The 23,909-nt window shown below is 40.7% G+C and overlaps 1 protein-coding gene across 1 annotated transcript in view; it reads left to right on the top strand.

Annotated features, from left to right (window-relative positions):
- The window catches only part of LOC309446893 (ovostatin-like), a gene marked incomplete at its 5' end in the record, with an annotated part of 31,322 nt that extends 7,739 nt beyond the window's left edge, over window positions 1–23,583 (top strand). The window contains 27 exons of the mRNA XM_082067083.1: window positions 369–489; window positions 716–825; window positions 1,909–2,067; window positions 2,727–2,954; window positions 3,152–3,209; window positions 4,421–4,566; window positions 4,951–5,100; window positions 5,737–5,907; window positions 6,502–6,621; window positions 7,972–8,066; window positions 9,367–9,595; window positions 10,185–10,311; window positions 11,737–11,858; window positions 12,530–12,581; window positions 12,879–12,962; window positions 13,968–14,144; window positions 14,434–14,515; window positions 15,397–15,553; window positions 16,012–16,086; window positions 17,431–17,600; window positions 18,243–18,459; window positions 18,892–19,107; window positions 19,248–19,372; window positions 19,566–19,656; window positions 21,011–21,082; window positions 22,251–22,353; window positions 23,364–23,583. Of these exons, the coding sequence (XP_081923209.1) occupies window positions 369–489; window positions 716–825; window positions 1,909–2,067; window positions 2,727–2,954; window positions 3,152–3,209; window positions 4,421–4,566; window positions 4,951–5,100; window positions 5,737–5,907; window positions 6,502–6,621; window positions 7,972–8,066; window positions 9,367–9,595; window positions 10,185–10,311; window positions 11,737–11,858; window positions 12,530–12,581; window positions 12,879–12,962; window positions 13,968–14,144; window positions 14,434–14,515; window positions 15,397–15,553; window positions 16,012–16,086; window positions 17,431–17,600; window positions 18,243–18,459; window positions 18,892–19,107; window positions 19,248–19,372; window positions 19,566–19,656; window positions 21,011–21,082; window positions 22,251–22,353; window positions 23,364–23,416 (3,510 nt within the window). The 3' untranslated portion in view covers window positions 23,417–23,583. The remainder of the gene's footprint in view (window positions 1–368; window positions 490–715; window positions 826–1,908; window positions 2,068–2,726; window positions 2,955–3,151; window positions 3,210–4,420; window positions 4,567–4,950; window positions 5,101–5,736; window positions 5,908–6,501; window positions 6,622–7,971; window positions 8,067–9,366; window positions 9,596–10,184; window positions 10,312–11,736; window positions 11,859–12,529; window positions 12,582–12,878; window positions 12,963–13,967; window positions 14,145–14,433; window positions 14,516–15,396; window positions 15,554–16,011; window positions 16,087–17,430; window positions 17,601–18,242; window positions 18,460–18,891; window positions 19,108–19,247; window positions 19,373–19,565; window positions 19,657–21,010; window positions 21,083–22,250; window positions 22,354–23,363) is intronic.
- Window positions 23,584–23,909: the final 326 nt, after the last annotated feature.

Here is a 23,909-nt window from a genome sequence, read left to right as displayed (position 1 = left end):
TGGGAGTCTTTGAGGACACTTAATGTTAAACTACTAATTAATTTCTCCACTAGATCAGACTCAAAGTACTCTGGTCATATAGCTCAGGCATCATGCAAAATGGGTTTGAAAAGGGATGTGATCACAGAGAGAACTACAGGGAGTGAGAAGGGAGATTCCCAGGTGCAAGTGTAGATAATATTGAAACAATGAGCTGGGAAGGGAGCCAGGAAGTGAGAAGCGTATAGTAGGAGGTGAGCAAGTAGAAAGTAGGAGCTGAAGATGTGACAAGAGGCATGGAGCTCTTCAGAGAACCAGAAATACAGATTCAGGAGCAATTTTCCAAACCTTGAGAAAAATGGGCTTTCCCCTTTGTGCTCCTTTTTCAGCTGGGGAAGGATGGCTGCCTCAACACTGTCATCTCCACCAAAATATTCCAGCTCTACCGCAGATACGGCAGGATGTATACCAGCCTCAATGTAGAAAGTATCGTCACTGAAAATGGGACAGGTAACACCAAGTGGAGGCTAGGAGTAGCTGATTAAAGCTAATAGGTGGTACTTTCTGAGAGGAATCTCCTGGATCCCGCTCTGTGCAGCAAACAATTGACAATCACCATTTTCTTGTTTAACTCTCCCTCCAGAGCATCTCTGCTCCTATAGTTTTCCAAAAGAAACAGTTTTCTGCCCATGTCTGATTTCTGTTTCTTCCTTTTTATACCTGGTGTATCTTAAAGGTATCCAGATGAAAGGCTATGACTATGTTGCAGTCAATGAAGAAAATGACAGAGTGATCTTCAAGAATATGGATCTCTATTACAAGAGAGGAATTCCTTATTATGGTGAGGTGGGTACCTGAGATGGTATATTTAGATCAAATCTCCCTGAGGTTCAGCATGATGATCTCTGTATTGTTCCATTTACAGATGTCCCCTAACACTGTGCTGACAACTTCTCATTATAATGTTTTATAACAGTGACTGCTGCATAGTTCTTTCGCTACATTAGGTGCTCCTAGAGAAAATAAGAAAATCGTATTATACCTGCAGTTTTAGGATCTCTCTTTTGCTATAATTAGAGAATGCCTAAAAGGTGGTAAGTGAAAGGTCATATGAATAGGGGAGAGTCTGCAAGAAGCTACTTCAGCAACAGTTGTGCCTAAACTGAACATAGAATCTACCCTGCCTTGCATCACCCAGTCATAGGGATTTTTACTTACAGCAATATAGGTGTTGGAGCACATTCCAAATTCTTACCAACCTTCACATGCAGGATAAACCCAGCCAGACAAAAGAGGATGAGCCATACAGCATCATCCTGATAGGCAATGGGGACAGAGGTATGCACAGGTGCCCAGGAGATGTGAGGTGGTACTGAGCTCCACAGGTTACCTGTGGCCACAAAGTTATCTGATTGCTTTAGGCTTATTAATCAATGCCGTCCAAAGATTGTGTCCTCTGGAGTTCCCCTGTTTCTATTTGCTCAGAGCATGAGGTAAATTTAAACCATCATCTCTCACTCAGTAGTTTTTAACTTATGTCATGGTGCACTGAATTAACCGTCACTGAAGAGAAACAGAGGACTGTTCATTAAAATAATCTTTTATACAAGATCACATTTCTTCTCCATCTATGATGTATAGTTTGTTCTTACACTAATGGGAATTTCCTACCTTTGCTTGTCACAGAGCTCCTGCTCCTTCAAAATACTGAGGAGCATTTGCCTCTTATATATGTTTCACTCTTGATTTCTATGCCCTGCACCTGCCCTCAGTAATTAAGTGAGCATCCTCTGGTGAGCACCACATTTCCAGTTTGTTTTTGTGTGTGTGATTTGTTTTGTTTGGTTTTGTTTTGCTTTGGGTTTTTTTTTGTGGTTGGTTGGTTTGTTTGTTTTTTTCCTGAATCCCTTGGGTGTTCTTTGTGTTCAGATCTCTGTGACTAAGATGGATGGTGAGCCCATTCCCAATAGGACTGTCCTTCTGGAGCTCAACGAAGAATACCTGGCCAACTATACCACTGATGAGAATGGCACTGCTGCTTTTTCCATTGACACGTCCAACTTCTTTGATCCCAGTCTTAAGTTGCGTGTAAGTGAATACAGGTTTCAGTCTAATTCCTGAAAAATACTTAATTGGAAAGAAGGACTAGAAGCAATCAGTGGGTACTGGCAGGATTGTTTCAGATGAGGAAAGTAGGCAGTCCACCAGCACTTGCACTCTGTATCAAATTAATATGAGAAAGAATCAGTGTTAAAAAGTGGCAGACTGTGTTCCAGGTGTGTTTGGGCTGCAGCAATCTTCCTCACCTCCCTACTTTACCCTGCGCTCAGAAGCCCTTTCTGCAGCCATCTTCCTTCTCTTTGTTCTGTGCACTAGAGGACCTTCTTCACAGACTGCCCTGCCTTCCCCACCCAGCCTGGATGCACACCACCTTCCCGAGAACAGTAGCATTCTAACTCCTAACAGTTTATACAACCTCTCCTAAGCCTGCAATAATCTGAAATAATTTCCTTACTGCAATGCGCCATAGGTGTCTGGATACATTAAGGTGACCAGAAGGCCCCTCACTCTGGGCTGATGAAGCACAAGTTTTTCACACCAGCTCTTGCTCTTGGCTTAAACAGCCCCACAAAATCAACTTCCTAATAAAATATTTTAGAGGGAAGATGCGTTTGCCTCTCACATTTCTGTCATGTTTTCGTTTTCCACTTTGTTGATTCCCCATCTATGGCTCTTCTGCTTCATAGGTCAGGCGGGCACCAGATGACTGTGAAGACTTCTTCATCTGGAGCAATGATAATGAGCCCCAAGCCTTATTCTTTGTCCAGCGTTTCTACTCACGGACCAACAGCTTTGTGAAAATTGAGCCAGTGAAGGAGCAGCTCAGCTGTCACCAGCAGCGAAGGATCAAGGTTCACTATGTCCTGAACAGAGAAGGCTACAGGAATGCCAGGCACACAAACTTCTACTATGTGGTAAACAACTCTTTTCTTTTATCTTCTCTTGAACACCATACAAGGCAGAAATCTCTAGGCCAGACAGTGGTTACAGATCACAGCTTGACTTGATGGCCTTTGAAGCATCTCAGAACGCTACTCAAATCCAATGACTTCATGGAGAAAGGGAGAATGTGCTTTTGATCCTGTCTCATAAGGTTTTTTTCTGTGTCCAGGTGATGACAAAAGGAAAAATTGTTCTCAGTGGCCAGAAGCAAATCTACATCTCTGGTGGTAAGTTCTAAGCTATATTACAACTAATACTTCAGAGCATTTTTCTGAGTGCCAGAGCATTAGTAAGTTTTGTAAGAAGGGATGAAAGCAGAGAACTGCAGCTTAAACTCCATGACCTGTCACCACTCACAGTATCATTTGCTTTTGCTGCAGCATCTAGACAATCCCCCATATCATACTGAAATTCATCTTGTTAGTTGAAAGATGAAAATTTCTCTGCAATTGAACAGCAAGGAAACTAACCTTCTTCTCTTTTATTTCTTGCCAAGAAGTATTTGCAGTTTCACAGTTATTCTATGACATCCAGGTCTCTCCAATTAGAAGACTGAAACATTTTGAAGTTTGAAATAGGTGTCCCATTTGACAGGAGTATTCAGCAGTTAACTGCTTGGAATTCATTGCATTTTTTGAAGTCTCCAAATACCCACAAATGACAATGAACCTACCAATCACAACAAACTGAAATTCATTCTTTCATTGTTAAAAATACATTTTCTTGCAGAACCTGGTCTTCAGTAGGTGGCTTAAGTAAGCCTCACTCTACATATAGAACTTGTTCCTTAGTATTTGCCATCTTTGGTCTTTCTGTGGGTATTCATGCACTGTGACTGCATATGTTCCCCTGTGGTTTAGGGAAAGGCAATCCCATTCATCAGAAGACAGCTATGTCATATATTTTCTCTTCATGAAATCACCTTGCAGCCATGTGTTTTTTCCATATTATTGGGGGCTAACACGAAGGTGTGTGATAGTGTGTGATTCATCACTGAGTGAAAGCTTAATTTCCTGTTCCTGGTCTAGTAGTTGTCATCCATGTAGATAAGAACTTCTTATTTCCTAGTGTTAAAAGAGCTCTCCCTTAGGAGATTGGCCTATCTCCTTTGATATAGGACATTCTAGGCTTGAGGACCAAAGGTAATGTTGTGTTCTTCTCATAGCAATCATGCACAGATTTACCTGTCCAACTTCTACTCAACTCAGACTCCTCTCTGCAAAGCACCCTGCTCTCAGCATCTTCCAGTTTGTATCTGTTGTCTTGTTGATGGGAGTTGTTCCTCAGCCACTGGGAGATGAATCTTGCAATATCCAACTTCCCTGTTCTTAAAGGTTCTGTTAGGTTATGGATAAATATGTGATACTTCCACTAAAGCTGAGTTTTGTTTAATGTCTTTTGTTGGCTTCTCCTCCCCTGTTCCATGTTACTTCCACAGCTCCAAAAGGTACATTCTTTATCACACTGACTGTCACTGAGAAGCTTGCCCCCAGCTCCAGGCTGTTGCTCTACACAGTGCATCCTCATGGGGAGATAGTGGCTGACAGCTCTTGGATACGCAGCGATGTATGCTTCAAAAACAAGGTTAAAACCTTCACTTTCTTATTAAGGGATATATCAGCTGGTTCTTTGTTTAGGGGACACTGACTTTATCAAGAGCCCTGCACTTAGGATGGCCTTTAGGAATAGAAAAGGTATAGATGTGCTTGGGAATATGAGGAGCCGTCTCTGGAATTGACACATATGCTCTGACTCAAACTAAGGTCTTAATGGAGAGTGGAGAGGGAGGTGACTAGGGGGTTATAGAAATTGTGGTATTTTACAGAAGAGGGATTCAGAAGGGCCATCTAGCGGTAAGAGCTTTTCCCTGCAGAGAATATAGTGCTGGTGAAAGGTGAGATTTAGATTTATGTGCAAAACTTATTCTCCTAATTTCTGTGTATTTGTCTTGGATTTATTCATTTCCAGCTCCAGCTTGAGTTCTCGGAGAAGCAGGGTCTCCCAGGCTCTAAAGTCAGTCTCCACCTTGAAGCTGCTGCCAACTCCTACTGTGCCCTGAGAACTGTGGATCAGAGTGTCCTTCTTCTTCAGCCTGAGCAAGAGTTATCTGCTGAAAGTGTAAGCCACATCCCCAGTCCCGTGTTCTTTTGACCTAGGAACATCCAGAATGACATTCTAATTCCCATCTGTGATCTCTCTGCTGCTAGCTGTGTTTTTATTTTTCCCTTGGAAATAGACATCTCAGTGATTAAAGAAGGGTCTATTGCAGTTGTACACTTCAAAGCCAGAAACTGATAGTGGAATATTTACTTTTGGAAAGCATGGCAGTGTAAGACATGTCATAACAATATGCCTAATGTAAATCCTTGAAAGCATACTTCCTCCCTGAGGAGTGATTATATCAGAATTACATTTTATGACTCACACAGGCCATGGGTGCGTAACAAAGCTGTAGATGTCAGCTAGTATCTTGTTGGACTCCAGCCTCCTCTCTAACATAACTCAAGAGTATATCTGTTTTTTTTTTCTTAAGTTCACCCCAAAAAACCATTACACCTCAGAAGAAGAGGTGTAGAATCTGCTGCTTCTTGTATATCAGACAAATTGTTCATTCATCTCTAGATAGGCATCACTAGGCAAACTCACTGCAGTCTATGGGATTGCTCAGGAGCCACCCCATAACTTTCGATATATGTGATTTTGCACCTGCCTGGGACCTTTCTTGTGCTTAGACTAATTGTTCTCACCTCCCAGGTGTACTACCAACTTAGTGTGGGTGATTTATACGGCTACTACTACAATGGGATCAACCTGGAAGACGACAAGCCAGAGGGATGTACTCCAGTCAAAACCACCTTTTTTGATGGCTTGTACTATGAACCTGTGAATGTCAGTCGTGATGGTGATGTCTACAGGATTTTCAGGGTATGTTGTCTGTGCAGTTCTTTAAGTGGGAGATGTTCCCATCGAATTCATGCACATTAGCATTAAACTTTCACAGGTGGTGGTTCTTACTGCTAAGAGAAGGCAGCTGATGCCTGTAACTTCCTAAAGTCTCTGATCACTCAATTTCTGTCTTCTCATCCTCACCTCTTATTCAAGAGGACTGAGAGTCACTACTAGATATATTTGCTGGGATCTTCCTCATACTTTAGTAGACATTTCCTAAGCAGGACTATGGCCTTGACTCATGACCTCAGGCATTCCTAGTAAAGATCTGAGTCCATGATGCAGGCCACTTGGTTCCTGATACATTTGCCTTCATTTCCACTGGTCCCATGGCCTAAGACCTAACATAAGTTCCAACATTACTGCTCTTCACAGAAGACCATGTGTCACTGCTCTGTAAGAAAGATATGGAGTTTGGAGAGAAAGAGTGAGTCGTGACATTGAGTGTTGAAAGAGTGGGATGTGAGGAGGAAGGAGAGAGATGAGGTGTGATAACCAAAGTGGAAGAAGTGGCATGCAGTGGTAGCTAGTGCATGACCTGAGTGACATGATTGATTTTTTCATATTCAGGATATGGGTTTGAAGGTTTTCACCAACTCTGTGCTACGGAAACCAGTTCTATGCAATGAAGACAGATCAGAAATAGAAGACCACCCTGTATATTTTGACCATCGTCTCACCCATTCCAATGTCCATGACATAGGTAAAAGAAGGTTCATACTGTATCTCCAGTTCTAGTCTGCCTGATCTTCAAAACTGTTGCCTATTTAAATAACAGCCAGAACACTGAGGTTTTTTCAGGGGGGAATAGATCTGTGTGTCACAGTTTGCCAAACTCTTTCTGACAGTCCTTGTAGTAGAATGAATTCTCTCACACTTAGGTATAGGGTGCACATAAAGAAAAGACAGGGAATACTGGTGTGCTACTTTCTTCTTAAACTGGTATCAGTTTTTTATGGTTTTTCAGGTTTCATCAAATCACAATTCAATTAAGTATTTAAAAGGAAATGTCAATGTAGAAAAATAATGGCAATTGCCAATGTTAAGAATCCATACAGCCCTTAGCATAGTCTCCAAAGCACTTTATACATCAGCACGAGTTATGATTATCCTCCTCCAAATCAGATTGATCAGCATAAGAGAAAAAGTAGCAGTCATAGGTTACCACAAAGGAAAGTGCTATTCAACACTAGGAAACAGTTATTCCCCATGAGAGTTGTGCTACTCTAGGAGGGGTTCTCCAGGAGGTTTTGGAATCTCCATCACTGCAGGTGTTCCAACCTGAGCTGGACAAGACCCTTGAGTAACATGATCTGACTTTGTAATTAGTCCTGATTCAAGGTGATTGAACTAGAGAACTCCACATATTCCTCCCAACCTAGATTTTTTCAATGATTCTGTGATTCTATCATTCTAAGTTCAGCAAAATAAGGAAGTATTGTTACTTCCATGATATGGGTAGGAAATCTGAGGTACCTCCATGCTAAATGTGTTGTTGGACATCAAAAATGAGCATGTGTCAAAACTGGAAAGACAACTTTGCTTCCTAATATCAGACCTGTAGTTTGATTATGTGAACAAAAGTAGTTTTCCAATCGGATGGATATTCAGCTCCATTTTTTAACTACTAGGTAAGAATGATTGAATTCTGAGGGAGGTTTGTAAAGCATTATAACCTTTCATGACAATACTGGCTACTGTTGTCCAATTGCAAATCAAAGAGAGCTATTGGTAGAGGATGAGGGACATGCCTTTCTAAATGGATAATGAGACATTTCAATATTAAATGACATGAAATGTCTTGTGAAATAGCTACATTTTCTAGTGTTTTCCCATGAAGAAAAAGAATAGTTAAGAAATTGTTTTTTCCTGTACCTTATATCCATTGCAATTTTTTTAATGGGGAAAAAAATGGAAAAATGCTCAAATGAAATACTTAGTATTCATTTATTCTATTTAGCATGCTTCACAGCAGTTCAGATTCTTCTGGCCTGATGTTTCTAATATTGTACTTTAACTATACACAATCTTCTAGCTGAGTCAAAGATCATTGGTGGAAGTGCTGGTGCTGGTGGTAGTAACACTGTTCGGAAATTCTTCCCCGAGACCTGGATTTGGGATCTGGTTCATACTGAGTGAGTATTTTTGTTTTCACTTCTTACTTTTCATGTGGATTTTTGAGTTCATACATGTTGCTGAAAAGAGTTATGGGAAGAAGCCATGGAACATATGTCTGCTTTGTAGATGCAGGTCTCCTTTTCCCATGTTGCTCAATGGCCATTGAGCTCCTGACCTTGTACACTGTGTAAAACCTACATGAACTTTGAATGACATCTGATCTGTACTCTGTCCCCCATCCTTCTGATGGGAAGAAAGAATAAGGGCTAAGAGTAAAATAAGACCATCTGCTTAGGAGAGACCAGGAGCAAAACTTATTATTTTTAATCATATTTTTAATTCAGTAGCAGAAAACTCAGGTCATTTTGTTTTTCTTTCCAAGATGTCATAGCATATGCAATGAGAACATCTCCATCTTAACTATGCATCCAGGGGCTGCTCTAGAACATTAATCCAAATTTATAGGTTCTAATCTCTATGTTTGGGCATTATGGTATTTAAACAAATGGTATTTCTAGATTTAAAAAGCTGAGTGTTTTTCCAAGTACTTTTTAACATGCAATTCACCAGCATATTAATCTTTACTTCCGGCTTTATAATACTTTTTAAATTTAGAGCAGTATCTTGCAGAAAGTGAGATGAAACCAGAAATGCTGTTATGGTTTAACCCCAGCCAGCAACTAAGCACCACACAGCTGTTCACTCAGTTCCCCCCAGTGGGATGGGGGAGAGAATCAGTAGAATAAAAGTGAGGAAACTCATGGGTTGAGATAAAGACAGTGTAATAAGTAAAGCAAAAGCCATACACACACACAAGCAGAGCAAAGCAAGGAATTTGTTCACTACTTCCCATGGGCAGGCGGGTGTTCAGCCATCTCCAGGACAGCAAGGCTCCATCACGCGTAACTGTTACTTGGGAAGTCAAACACCGTAACTCTGAATGTCCTTCCCTTCCTTTTTCTTCCCCCATCTTACATACTGAGCATGATGTCATGTGGTGTGGAATATCCCTTTGTTCAGTTGGAGTCAGCTGTCCCAGCTGTGTCCTTTCCCAACTTGTTGTACAGCCCAGCCTGCTCACTGGCAGGGTGGTGTGAGGAGCTGAAAAACTAAAACATCCCTGTATTATCAACACTGTTTCTAGCACAAATCCAAACCACAGCCCTGTGCTAGCTACTGTGAAGAAAATTAATGTTATCCCAGCCAAAACCAATCCACTAATTCAAGCAGGGAGCCTATTCTGCAATTTGGATTTAAGATGCTAAAGAACATCTCTCATTCTGTTTGTTTTTGCTTCTTTTTTTGTATTTTGTTTAGTTCCAGGGGAGAGGTCAATGTCTTTTACACCATTCCTGACACCATCACAGAATGGAAAGCCAGTGCTTTCTGTGTGCAGGATTATGCTGGTTTTGGCATCACCTCACCTGTTTCACTGACAGCATTCCAACCATTCTTTGTGGATCTCACCTTGCCATACTCTGTCATTCGAGGGGAAAAATTTAATTTAATAGCCAATGTCTTCAACTACCTCAACAAATGCATCCAGGTACATCAAGTTCCCTTTTACTTCCTACATGGTTTGTCTATTCCCCAGAGATCCCAGCATTCTCCTGCATAATGCATCAGAAATGCAGAAATAAGTGTTTAACTTATGCTTTAGTCTGACATATTCCTTTCTCACCCTCTCTCTCTGGACCCATCCCTGTGTCATAACATTAGGAAAATGTGGCCGATGATAACTGTGGTTGGTCCAGAGAAGATAAGAATTTCCTCCTTAACCCTATCTAATTTAATTCTTCTTGCTCATGAAGAATGAACTTGAGTAGAGGGTATGGGTCCTATGCTGTGCAAAACGGAATACATATTGATTATGATGCATGCAGCAGGAACTCATAAGAGGACTTGACTAATGAACACAGACACCTAGGTATACTTCTGTCAAAGCCAGACAACAGTGGGCAGAAAAGAGACAGGATTTCCATTTCCTCAGAGAAATACCCCATCCTTCTGTCCCGATAGCATCCCACAGATTCATATGACAAATAGCTTCTCCAGCAAGTCTCCCTTGCTCTGCAGCCTAACTTTAGGGGCAGCCTGCTTCATTTGTAAACTTGCTGCTTCTCTCTTTGTCTCAGATTAGTGCCATACTGGCAAAGTCAAGTGACTACAAGGCAGAAATCATTTCACCAGAGGGCAACACAGGAAGGGTGTGCGCCAATGAAAGAAAAACCTATATTTGGGCTGTTAGCCCAAACAAAATCGGTAAGTTTGTCTTTTCATCACCCTGTTTGATTTTCTACCTCTGTCACTCCCACCCTTTAATGCAACATCAATAGTGCACATGCAGGCATTTTAGGACAGCTCCATTACTTGCTCCACAAATGTAATATTGGACCTCTGCTAAAGTTCCCTTAGATGCACTGAATAAGCAGTCAGTTGTTCTAGTGTTTTATCTCTTCCAAGTTTTGGTAGTCAATTTCCTGTCCATTTTAGGAAGAACTCTTCACTTATCACATTATGTATGAAATACTGGCAGAATTTCATGTGCCTGTGATGATTCAGCTGGCAGTTTTGCATCTGACCAACTGTATTCAGTAAAAATTAAATTTGCTAATAATTTTTGACTGGATCTTCAATGGGCAAAGAGGACACTGCTCCTCCTCAATTTTACATCTGTTTTAATTCACACTGACTTCAAGTCAACATTGTCTTTTAAAAAAACAGTTACAATGGCTTGCATATGTAAGTGCCCCAAAAGTTACAAAACCTTTTAATTAGCAAAGATTCTTCTCAAAACTAACCACATATTGACCTTTTCTTTACAAGGTTTTTTCTAAAACCCTATAATTGATTTCCTTCAAACTCACTGAGAAAGATTCAAACTTATAGTGAGGTGAAAACTGAATGTACAGTGAAATAATACTGCAGAGCTGAAAAAAAGAAAGCTAGTGTCTCTCCCTGGTAGTGATAATGCATTCTATTCCAGATAAAAAATTCCTTTGGATTTCCAGTTTGCAATGCTTGCAGGGGTTAAGTAACGCCTGCAAAGCTGATCACTTCAGGGTTTGGTTCAAATTGGAACACAAGAGGTTCCACTTAAATTCGAGAAGAAACTTCTTCTCAGTAAGGGTAACAGAACACTTGAACAGGCTGCCCAGGGAGTATCCTACTCTGGAGACATTCAAGACTTGCCTGGACACATTCCTAAGTAGCCTCATCTAAGTGTTCCTGCTCCAGCAGGGGGATTGGACTAGATGATCTCTTGAGGGATCTTCCAATCCCTAATGTTCTCTGTGTGTGTGTGTGCTCCTCATTGCTGCTCCTCAGTGTTGTCCTTCAGTTAACTAATTCCATCTGAATGAAAGAGGTAGCAGGACTATAACTATTGCAACACTGCCCTAGGCCAGCAAAAACTCAACACAAGGCCAAGAAGAAGTGGAAATTGGTAGAGAGTACTTCCAGTTGTTTGGCCAGGATCACCCCTATTTTGTTCCTCATGCTAGGGCCCCAGGCAACCACTCCTTGCCACTAGCGGACAGACGTGGAGCCTTAATGAAATCTGTTTCTACTGAGCTGCCTGCACAGAGAATACTTTTCTCAGTAGTCTGTCAGCCTAGTAGAGTTGACAAAAACCAGGGTTAACTGTAGTAATTGAAGATAACTTTCTTTTCTTGGGTGGCTTTCCAGGTGAAGTGAAATTCACAATTACTGCTGAGGCCAAACTGAATACCATAGGTACTGGAAGCAGCACATCCTCAGAAAATGAGACAGTTCACAGGGACACCCTGATTCAAACTCTACTTGTTGAGGTATGGTAGGAAATCTGTCTGTGCTTTCTGCTTTGTGGAACTGCAATTCCCATAGCTGTGGGTTAGAAGCAGTTACAGGCAATACAGCTGACACAGATGGAGCTATGTACAGAAGGCTTCTCCATGTAAAAATGATAGTGTAAATCACAATGATCAGTGGCATCCACTGTCCTTCTGTTGCTGTCTCCTTCCTGGGACTACAAGCATACATGCCTGTAACTCCATGGATGTCAGTAGAGATGTAGCCAGAAGCAGGGAGGTTCCATACCTTACCTATAAATGCCTTTAGCCTGTGACTGTAATACTGAGGAGTTGGGTGGAGGGCACATATATAAGGAAAATTATTTATCTTGAGCATTATAAAGCAGCACCCACCTAGGATTAGTTGGACAGAGGCCCTCGCAGGGGCTGGAAATGTTTATTTTATAACTGCTTTCTTAGAAGGAAGGTTCTCTGGACAGGGTGTTGGGTAAGAGAGGGAGCCATTGACCAAGAGATATTCTAGCAGACATAGAGCAGGACTGGTTACAAGGGGTTCACTGTCTAGATAGACACATACTGTTTTACACTGCTATCTTGCTCACAGTTTTATGGTGATGTTCTACACTTCTTTTCTCTCTCTCTCTCTTTTTTTTTTTTTTTTTTCTGATCAATTCCCTGCAATCAAACAGCCCGAAGGTATTAAAAAAGAATTGACTCAGAGCTCTCTTGTCTGTACCAAAGGTAAGGCAAGTTGATTGGTTCATTCCAGGGAGCTGGAGGACCTGCTTCACTATCTTGTAGTTTTTGTGCTACGAAACCAGAGACCCTTCCAGGGGAGGAAAGAGGGTCTCAGGGCAAAGGTACTGGGCTACAGTTCATGATTTTCAGAGATACCTGTGAGCCATTGGGCAAGTCTCTGCAGGAGTTTCTTTATCCAGACTGCAGATCTTAACAGTCACTATAGTAATGTTTACAAAGTGAAGACTTCCAGAAAAAAACATGATTTTAACAATTCTTGTTGTTACATTTTCTCATCAGACACAACGACTTCAGAACCAATTTCTCTCAGCCTGCCGAGAAACATGGTGCAAGGATCAGCCAGAGCTTATTTTTCTGTCATTGGTATGTTTAGCATTTAGGTTAAAAATAAATGATGATGTTTGTCTTGTGGTGCACCATGTGTACATATGCAAAAACTACTGCAAAGTTGAGGAGATAACTTAACCTTGACTATAGAGAAGATGTTTCCTACTTTGCAAAATGGCAATGAAAGACAAAAGTTGGTCAGAATTCTCTTATATCAAAAGAGGACAAAATAGTCAAATTATTTCAATTTATATTACATTTCAGATTATACTGCATTAGCATATTGCATTCTGTATAGTAAAACAGTTAATTCAGCTGAAAAGTAAGATAAAGCAGATTTCATTAAAAAAAGGTATTTTGATTTCTTGGAAAGAAGACTTCAGAACTTTGCTGATTGCTTAATTTCACATTTATGTTTTCACGTAATGAAAAACATTTGTCATTTTACTAGTTCCCATAGAAAAAGACTTTCAGGTCCAAATCAGCTCTGCTAACCTTAAAGTAATTATTAAGACTGACAGTTCTCTTCGGTGAAAGTTTTTTGAGGTCTGAACTGAGATTGCTTTCTAAACTGTTTTGTGTACCTGGGTCAGTGTGAGGTGTGCTGATAGTGTGCAATACAGCCTCTGTATTGCACCATCAGCACCATACTCCACATCTTGTTCTCATATGTACATACAAAACGGGGAGCAGGCTGTAAAGAGCAGGGAACCCTAATCCTTCTAAAGGTTCATAGAGTTTCTCAGAACCTATGCCAGCTGGTATTGGTGCTCATTTTTTTCTCAAATTCTCAGTTTCTCCCAGGTGTCCAGCATTAAAATGAAAAATTAAAAAAAAAAAAAAAAAAAAAAAAAAAAAGAAAAGAAAAGAAATGGGGGCATTTTCAACATTTCTTCTAAACTGTGTCTTTGGTTACTGTGATTTAGTCTATATTGGTTATTCCCCTTGGGTTCATAATAAGGTGATATAAAGCAATGTATAATGCTGTGTAATAAAAACGTATTTAAACTGAGCTGACTCCTTATATCTTTCATTCTCCAGGAGACATTTTGGGTACAGCCCTGAGGAACATGGAGAACCTCCTTCATATGCCTTACGGCTGCGGAGAACAGAACATGGCCTTGTTCACACCCAACATCTATGCCCTGGATTATCTGAATAAAACTGGTCAGCTGACTGAAGAGATTAGACTCAGGGGTACTGGATACTTATCCACAGGTCAGAGGCTTTCAGGTTCCTCCGTCTAATATTGTGATTGTCTAGACTGAACTCTAAAGCTCTATGTGGTGAACACTGATCTCTGAATTCTAGCACCACATTTATTGCATAGGAGTAGACAACAATAGCACCCCAAAGAAGCATATCATACTTCCAGGAGCAAAAGCAGCTAGACCAAACATACTTTACTTAATATTAAATCCAAAATTCTTACTGTTTCAGTTGAATAAACAACAAAAATAGTCCCTTTCTGTGATTAGAAAATACATTATCTCTGTTGTGTTTTCAGGTTACCAAAAACAGCTGTCATATAAACACCGGGATGGATCCTACAGCTCCTTTGGGACACGAGATAGGGAAGGGAGTGTATGGTAAGTTATGACACTTTCTGTTTCCCTCATGCACGATCTTAGGCTTTGAAAAATGATCAAACTATTAAGTGATTCTTATTTTTAGTACACTAAATGAATATAGCTCAATAACTTCGATCCCCTAGTAAAGGAGAGATTAATAAACTGAACAGAGTGCAAGAAAAAGAATGATAAGATGATTGGGGCCTGGAGTACATAATGTTCGAGAGGAGGCTGAAGGAACCATGTTTGTTCAGCCTGTAGAAGAGTAATATAATGGGGAATCTGGGTAAAGCTTTCCACTACCTAGATAAGGACTGTAGAAAAGACAGATTCTTGTCAGGGGTACACAGACTAAAGACAAGAGTTTGTCCTTACTCAAGTTGCAATAGGGAAAACTCCAGCTGGGTAGAAGGAAAGAAATCTTCCCCAGGGGAAGGCTGCAGCACCAAGACAGATGCTCAGAGAGGATATGGATATCTCTATCCCTGGAGATTTTCACAACATGATTGGACAAGAGACAGAAACCTGACTGAGCTTTGAAGCTGGCCCTAGTTTGAACTGGTAGTTGGACTGGAGACTTCCAGAGGTCCCTTCCCACCTAGTTTATTTCATAATTCTATTAATGAAGATTAGAAATTACTATCATCAGTCATCAAGCTGTGTCTATACCCCTGCTCTGAAAGAATGGTTTCAGCACAGTAATGGAGAAACTCCTGGTTAGTTTTTCATATCAGGATTTCAACTGTCTTATTTATTTAAAACTTATGAAACACTTGTTTCTTTTACTTCAGACATTCTGGAGTTCATTTTATGTCATTTTCTATGCATATCCATTTTCTGGTAAGCCTTCTTGGTCTTATTCACACCTTACCCACTTTCTATTTCTGGTTCACCTGCAGGCTCACTGCCTTTGTGTACAAGTCATTTGCACAAGCCAGACGCTACATCTACATTGACGACAATGTCCAGTCTCAATCTTTGATCTGGCTGGCAAGCAAGCAGAAGTCAGATGGCTGCTTTGAAAATGCTGGTTCACATTTCAACAATGCTTTGAAGGTAGTTGAGACAACTTCAGTCCCAAACTTCCAGTCCTGGCATTGGGATTGATTTGGATTATTTCTGCCAGACAAAAGCTCATCACCACACACTCTTCCTAATACTATTCTGTCATGTCTCCATTATACAAGTGAGGCATGATTCTTTTGTCTGCTATTGATGGTGAGGTAGAAACAAGTATAACTTTCTGAGTCAGAAGTCTCAGATTTTATTTTTCATCACTGCATTACGCATTCAGCCATGTGCTTTATTATGTATGTGCAAAAGCAAAGAAAATGTGTGAAATAATTCTGGCTTTATCCAGTGTCAGCTTGTTTGTTCTCATTCCTGTACACACAAGGAGACAAAAATTACTTCTGATCTCAAATCTAACTGTTATCTGAGCTATGAGTTAATTCATAATTTGCTTCTTTCTAGGACATCTGTACTGACCTATTCTTTGCTTGTGCTTTCTTCAGGGTGGAGAAGAAGGTGAATACTCACTCACAGCCTATGTTGTGGCAGCGTTGCTGGAGGCTGGACACTCTGCTGCTGTGGGTATTTGATGCTGTTATGCACTGTTAGTCCGATCAGCAATTTGTCGGTGCCCAAGTCACAGTCTTCACATCTATATTATTTTACAATGTGTTAAGTACTGATTGTAGGACAGTAGGGGCAGCTGAGAAAATCCAAAAATGTTTACAGAAGTCTACAGTTGCCATAAGCATTTGATGAGTCTTATAAATTAGTTATGTATCCAGTTCCTATGGATTAATTTGAAAAAAATTCTTAATTGAAGTTATTAATTGAAAAGTAATTTAAAATTCCCTTAGGAATCCAGTTGTGTTAAACAATGGTAGTCTATGTAGGTGTAAAATCCAGAATGAATTTCCCCATTCCACTCAGAATCCAGTTTGGAATTTTCTCTGAATTCACCCAGTCCAAAGTCCAAGCTATCCAAATCTACAGTCCTACAAACTCTCTGTGCATTTAGTTTCAAGCTCTGTTTCCATTTCCCTTTATCACTGTTAATAATAGAAGGAAACTATGAGTTGCTTGTTGGAATACTTGCTAAGCAAAGGGGAAGGAGAGCCTAGTTCTGTTCTCGGAATACACTTTCTGTATATCCTTGAGATCCCATCTTTTTGCTGATTTTGTTCTTTGTAAAATGGGGAAGGTAAGAACTGTTCCAAATTTGACACATCTGTTCTAGGCATAGTGGCTTTTGCAGGTCACTCAGATACTATGCTATGGGTCATCATTTAAGTACCTGAGACCAGCAGGATAAAAACATTGTGCAGAATCAAATAATTCTTCAGCAACATGAACTTAGTTCCCAATATCTTCATAAGAAGTTCCAGAACCTAGTGTCACATCTATAAGTGAAGCTGCATAGACAGGACATGGTTAGTAGTGTGCTGGTGATATCTGAGCTGAACTAGAGCTCACAGAGATAGTCTGTAAGGCTAAAAGGGCTGAAGCGTTTTCTTGATAGCTATAACTAGCAAGTGAGAAATAACATTCATCTAAGAGAGCCTGCTTCATCATGAGGTCTCAATACCCTCTACATAGTTCTGTAAAAATGATCCACATTTTAGAACTAAATCAACCAAGAGACAAGGGGTTCACCTGCATAAGGTCATCTCACAAGTCAGGAAAACAGCAGTGCTCTGTTAGTCTGTCCATGCTGCCTCTAAATAAATGCAGAAAGAATGCAGCACCACTGGAAGGGTTTTTTTTTTTTTACAGGATACATACTGTAGGCCCTTAAACATGCCATAGATGATGTGTATTTTTAGCATGAAAGATCAGTGATGGTAGCTTAAGCAGTGATGGAAGTGCTTAAAGAGAAGCTGAGACACAGTGTCTGACAACCCTACCATGTTTTGCATTACCAGCATCCCATCATTCAGAGCGGCATGAACTGTTTGGAGACTGCATTTGGCAATGGGGTCAACAACCTGTACAACCAGGCCCTCTTTGCCTATGCTTATGGCTTAGCTGGCAAAGAGGAAAGACGCCAATTCTTCCTTGAGAAGCTGGACAAGACAGCTACCAGAGATGGTAAGTGCAGTATGGCCATGATACAGACAATACAGTTGATGGAATGGCCTGTTGTATGATGTAAGCTATTCTGATAAACAGAACAAGAACAGAACAGCTGTAGCTGTTTTCTCATTCATGCTACTTGCTTCCCATTTCATTCCTGCTATGTTACTGAGTTTATCTCCATTAAGTTCTCTGTCTGTCTCTTTTGGCTGCAGAAAAGAGTGAGGTGTGACCTGATTATTTTAGAATTATGAAATACTGTAGGTGGGAAGAGACCCCTGGAAATCTCGGTCCAAGGTAGTGGAAAATTGCACCTAGTTACTCCATTAGCCTTCTCTTCTCCATGCTGAACAAACCCAGTTCCCTTGACTATGTTGTGTACTCCAATCCATAACTGCCTTAGCATCCTTCTGCTGCACTGCCTTCACTTCAAACCCTCTTTGACTTATACAGCCCCCTTTTATTAGTTCCTCTTCCATCCCTTCCTGTTTTCCATCCTGCAACTGCAACTTATCCAGTTCAGAACAATGATGACTGAAAAAACTTCTGGGTAAGGGCAGAGAGGGAATTGTATGCCTATCTCCCACGTGATACTGTAATGGCTTAAGCAGCAAGTAATTTTTCCATGCTTTTTACACACCACTTTTCTGTTTTCAGGTAGTTCCATTCATTGGCAGAGAGAAAATAAGCCACCAGCAGAATATTTCCCTGTCTTCTACTCCCGTGCCCCTTCTGCTGAGATTGAAATGACCAGCTATGTGCTTCTGGCTCTGCTCAACAGAACCAAACTCACTTCAGAAGACTTATCTTACATTGCTCGTATCGTGCACTGGCTTGTCAAACAACAGAACCCGTATGGTGGTTTCTCCTCCAGCCAGGTAACAACTGGGTGTGGTAAAAAAAAAGCTTCTGGGAGCAGTCCAGCCTGCAAGCTGGATCTCAATAGTATGACTGCATATTTGCTTGAATAATATTTGATAAATGGTGTTCGCAGAAGTCTCCTTGTCAGGGCACATCATGCTCTTCATTGGCAGCTTCATACATATTTGAGTTTCAGGAAATGAGAATTTACCTGAGTTTCAAGTTAGCAGTAGACAGCAGTCACTGTTGACAAAGCATTATTCCAGGTTTTATGGGATAATTCCAATCTATTGCCTCAGAACTTGTATCTTGTCTCCTTAGCTTTTTGCAAAGTCACTCTCTAATTATGTGCACTGACAAAGCGTCAGGGAAATAGGAGCTGTGCTAATCTCATAAGTCATCTTACAGCTGGGTATCTATCTAATTAGGAATGATTTTATTTGTTTCAGGACACTGTTGTTGCTCTCCAAGCTTTAGCTCAGTATGGGTACCTCACCTTCTCTAAAAAAAGTCTTAACACAGTCAAAATCAACTTCATGAAGTCCCCCAGTGAGACTTTCCAGGTGAATGACAACAACCGCTTCTTACTGCAGCAAGCTTCCTTACCCACTATTCCAGGGAATTACAGTGTGGAAGTGAAGGGCACTGGCTGTGTCTATCTGCAGGTAAGCAAGCTGGAAACTCAGAACCACCCCTCTGACAACAAAGCAGTGGGTCCTTCATACCTCATTCCTCTCTATACCTCATGCAAAAGCCACAAAAGCCTGTAAGTTTGTGACCATTCCACACTTCAAATCTCTTTTAGACTACCCTGAGATACAACGTCCATTTGCCAAAAAAAGTTGCAGGATTTTCTCTCTCTGTATGGACAGCCAATGTATCCTGCACAAGCAACTTCCCACCAAAGTTTGACCTTGTCCTCTCCACCAGGTAACTACCTCTTATTTACCTAACCCCTTGTATTCACAGTTTGGTAAAGCATCCAAGGAAGTAAATTTGAGTACAAGCAGTTAACTGCTTCTGTGCAGCTGCAGGAAGACAAACAGCATCATTGGGAGCTGACAGTGTAATTCACTGGTCTCTCCATTTGCAGACCAGACTAACAGAACTTTTCTCATTTTAGTTACACAGGAAGCCGCAATGTCTCCAACATGGCTATTATTGACGTGAAGATGCTCTCGGGTTTTGTTCCTATAAGGTCTTCCCTGGAAAAGGTAAAGAATGGGAACACAGTTAATGGTAAACCCTGGAAACATAGGAAGTTGATAAAAATAAACTCTGATTAGCAAATTGGAGTTCCATGGGAATTCTGCAAAGTCCCTGGGCATATCCTTCTGTCACATTTTCTATGTCTCAGACTCGTAGGTGTTCACCTGTTGAAGACAAATCTGTTAGGAGTTGCTGAATCCAGTTGCTTAGCAGAAATAAGACTACTGCACAGGTGCACACAAAACAGAGAGCCTCTCACCAAGGAAAGTAATCAGGAACAGAGTTCAAAAAGAGAGAAGAGACTGCAGTGACCAGCTGCAAGGCATGGAAAGACAAGCATACTGACCACCAACATGTTTATGTGCAACTATTCCCTTTTTTCCTGTTTTCCCACCCTTATATCCCATTTTCTCACCCTTTTTTCCCTCCCAGTCTGACTTTATCCCTCCCTTTGTTAGTCCTAGTTTTCCCCCTAAATATCCTGTTTCTCAGGCCCCAGCACCCCATGCTCAACCCCATGTCCCTGTAGGCAGCATTCCCCTTAAGTCACTGAGGTGATACAGGGATACTCTGCTGTTGACTCAACTGGTGGGTCTCACCCCCCCACAATGGGTCTGGTCACTGCCGTGTGGCAGCCCTGGGGAGAGCAGGGTCCAGGTGTTCTGGTGGGTCTTCTCATGTTACTGGTGTTTCCCCACATGCAAAAAGGATGCAATTCATTGTAGAGTCTACTCATAGCTAGGTGTCTTCAGAGCCACTCAGTATTCAGGACTGAATTTATTTTTTTATTAGAACAGTATGAAATTAGTAACTTTTCTTTGGAAGTTTTTTTCCATTGAGATGTGACACCGTTTGGCATCCTGCTCCTGTACTTTATATATACTTTTTGTACTCGTATGTACTCCTTTTTCTATATATGTGAAAAGTTAGTAGGTTCATAACTTTTGGAATATTTTATTTTTGCATACTTTTACAGTAAAATAATTTTGCTCATGTGCTTTTCTAAAACTTTTTTAAACTTTCAGTTTTTAAAATATGCAATGCACTAGAAAGTGAGTTAACCTGAGCTGCAGAAATGGTCATGCAATAGTGAATTCTCAATGAAATGAGAGCACCCTTAAGTTCTTTATCAAACTCACACACAGCAAAGCTGAGTAGTAGAACTGTTTTTCATTGTAGTTGTTTTCTGCTCGTCATGTTATGAAAATACTCAACTTACATTTCTTATTTTGGCCACGAGATGTCAGGGTGGCACAAGAGGAGCATGGCAGCCGCTTTAAACATCTTTCCCTGTGGAATAGCTAAGTCTCCTTGCAAAGTCTCTTATGCTAACATTGCTATCAATTGTCTTATTTAAAGCTCCAGTACCAGAATTCTGTTGTGGATCGTATAGACAACAAGAACAACCACATCTTCTTCTACCTTCAGAATGTAAGTTTGAGACGTTTCTTTTCGGTTTTATTGAATTGAAACTTTACAACAGATAGATAAAAGAATAATCTCATTAGTAGCAGATTAGCAATACAAGTCTTAGAGATGTAAAGGGACTTCACTCAGTCCAACATCAAATATATGCAGTAGTTTTAGTCTACAGTGAATAGAGATGCATTTGTTGTTACTTTTTGGAAGATGCTATATGATGAAATAGCATTTCACAAACACAGCTAAGTTGCATTCCATATTGCAGAAGTTCCCAGTCTACATAATACTCTTCAGCCCCTAAGTGATGCTTCTCATCAGTTGATCTGAGAGTGGTTTACAGGCATCAGTATCATCCTCTCCATTTTAGAGAGGTTTCTGTATGAAAAAACAGCCCTCCCACATCAATGACTTTAATAAAGGGAATGAGAGAGAAGGAAGATGAAAATCAGAACACAAGGGATCTTAAAATACCAAGACAGGAAGGAGAAAGGAAGTAAAAATAAACAGTAATAATACCTACCTCTCAAACACTAACTTTTATTAGTTGGTCTCCAAGGATCTAATAAGGAAGACTGGAGTCAGCATTCTGAATTCACAGAGAAGCTGAAATACTGAGATGTGAAAAGTTTACCCAGCATGGCACCAGTGACGCAGAAAGCTCTGCAGAGCCGCTGTCCGTGGCTCCATTCCTGTAGAGATCAGCAAGATAAAAACAAGGACAAAGAGAGAAGAAAGCAGGGGCACAGTGTCAGGCATGCAGGGGAAAGGTTGAAGATGAGGAAGATGAGCAAGGAGGAGAGTTTGGAACATTTGGCTGAAAGAGTGTGAAATGAGGAACTGAACCACAGGCAAGGATGGGGATCTTGAGTTCAATGTGATTAAAGAGAGAAAAGTGGGGAGAAGGTTCATAGGGATGCTGAAGGTGATGTTAGCTGGGAAAAAGGAAGGAAAGAAACTAACAGCAACTTTCAGTGAAAGGGTGCATGCTGATGTGCTGAAAGCCGCATTAACCAGGGAATGGTTGGGGTAAATGGCAATGGAAATATGAAAAGGAAGAAAGAGAAAAGCACACAATTTTAGGAACAAAACATATTTACAACAGCTTTTAAACAATTATCTGACTCAGCCATAGCCTCAGGGGTAGGTATGATGCATTTTCTTGCCTTGTCATTTCCAGGTCTCCCAGAAGGAAATCAGCTTCTCCTTCAGTGTGGAGCAAAGTCTGCCTGTCTCAGATATCAAACCAGTGCCAGTACATATATATGATTACTATGAAACAGGTAGGTGACCTCAGTAGGCTGGAGAAAAACCTGTAAAATTGAAGTATTTATCTCAACATTTACAAGTTGTGGACAATGGATTTCCCCTTGCTCTATTTGTGCAAGCTTACCTTCACTTTTCTTCATTCGGTGCCTTTGTTTCTCAGGAGAGACAAGATGAGAGCCAGCTAGCAATTCTGCTGTTTTATGTTATTAGACTGTAAAGGGTTTGCAGTAGCATAGACTGTTCCTGTCCCCCTGTCCTTTCATTTCTTGCTTCATTTCAACATAAAGCAGATTAGAAACTTATATGTCAGGAGCTGTTTTTTTACAAACTACATGCAGAAAAAAGAGTGGTTTCACCTTCTACAGTTTGAACATGATGGTTAAAATCAATAACTCAAAGGCAGCAATGTTCTTGACTTCCCTGCTCTGGCTTATCTCATATTTTTGCTTTATATTGCCATAGTAGGCTGCAGTCAAAGAACTGAGGGGACAGTTCCCTAAAAACCCTTAGGGGAATTTAAATACTTAAGTAGAAATGACAGTCCCATTGAACCCAACAGGAGTTTAAGCACCTAACATGAAGATTAAGTGCCTGGCCACCTTTCTCCATCTAGCCTCAAGGAACTAAAATCATATCAGATATTACCCAGTTGTGGAATTCATGTTATCAAAACAGTGGCTTAGGTTCCCCCATGCTTTTCTCAAGATTGGCACAACCTTTGCAAACTGCATCCTAGCAGATGAGCAGCAGTAGCCAGAGAATTGATCCTGGAGTGCATGTTCTGCCATCTGATCCACCTCCTGCGTGGTCACAGCAGTGATGTGTCCTGACATGCATGACCAAAGGAGTGCACTGAGATCCAATTGTGGACACCCACAACTGTGTGCCCTGACAGCCGGAAGATTACCACAAAATCTATCAAATGTTTTTTGTTTCATAATGTGTTAATTGCAGGTGCACATGGGCTGGGGTCAGAATGATTTCTTACTGTTATGCAAATGTCACCTTCCTTTCTTCTTTCCAGATGAATATGCCCTTGCAGAATACAAAACACCCTGTTCCCCATTTTCCAACTGAAAATAGATATGTGCCAGAAGAGGTAATGGTTCAGAAGATATCAGGCAAGCACTTGTACAGGAAGAAGAGGATGAGAAACTTTGTCATTTCTGGGAGGGCAATGAAAAGCACATAGAAGAATGAGGAATAAGCAAATCCCAAACTGCAGTAGATCAGAATGACCCATTCTGGCACACAATTCAAAAGAGCTTCGGGTCAGTGTGGATCAGGAACTCCAGATAAAGTGCTTTTCCTAACAAGGGAGATACTAGGCAATTGTTAACCCTGGCCATCCATCTTTTTGGAAACACATGACACATATTCCAGTGGGAGCTGGTAAAGGTAAACTTCTGAAACATATATTCTTGGTCACAGATTCCTTCTAAGAAATCCAGGATTAGGAGAATAATCTGCTTCTGCTGCATCTGTATATTTTATTTGTTTTGGTCTTTTCATTTATCCTGAAGGAAGAATCTGAAGAAATTACTCTGATCCTCACCTTTTTCAGTGATTG

Source organism: Streptopelia decaocto (assembly GCF_964273445.1).
Source record: "Streptopelia decaocto genome assembly, chromosome: 1".
Lineage (NCBI taxonomy): Eukaryota > Metazoa > Chordata > Aves > Columbiformes > Columbidae > Streptopelia > Streptopelia decaocto.
Note: the sequence above shows the minus strand (reverse complement) of the source record. Positions and strands in the feature narration are given on the sequence as shown.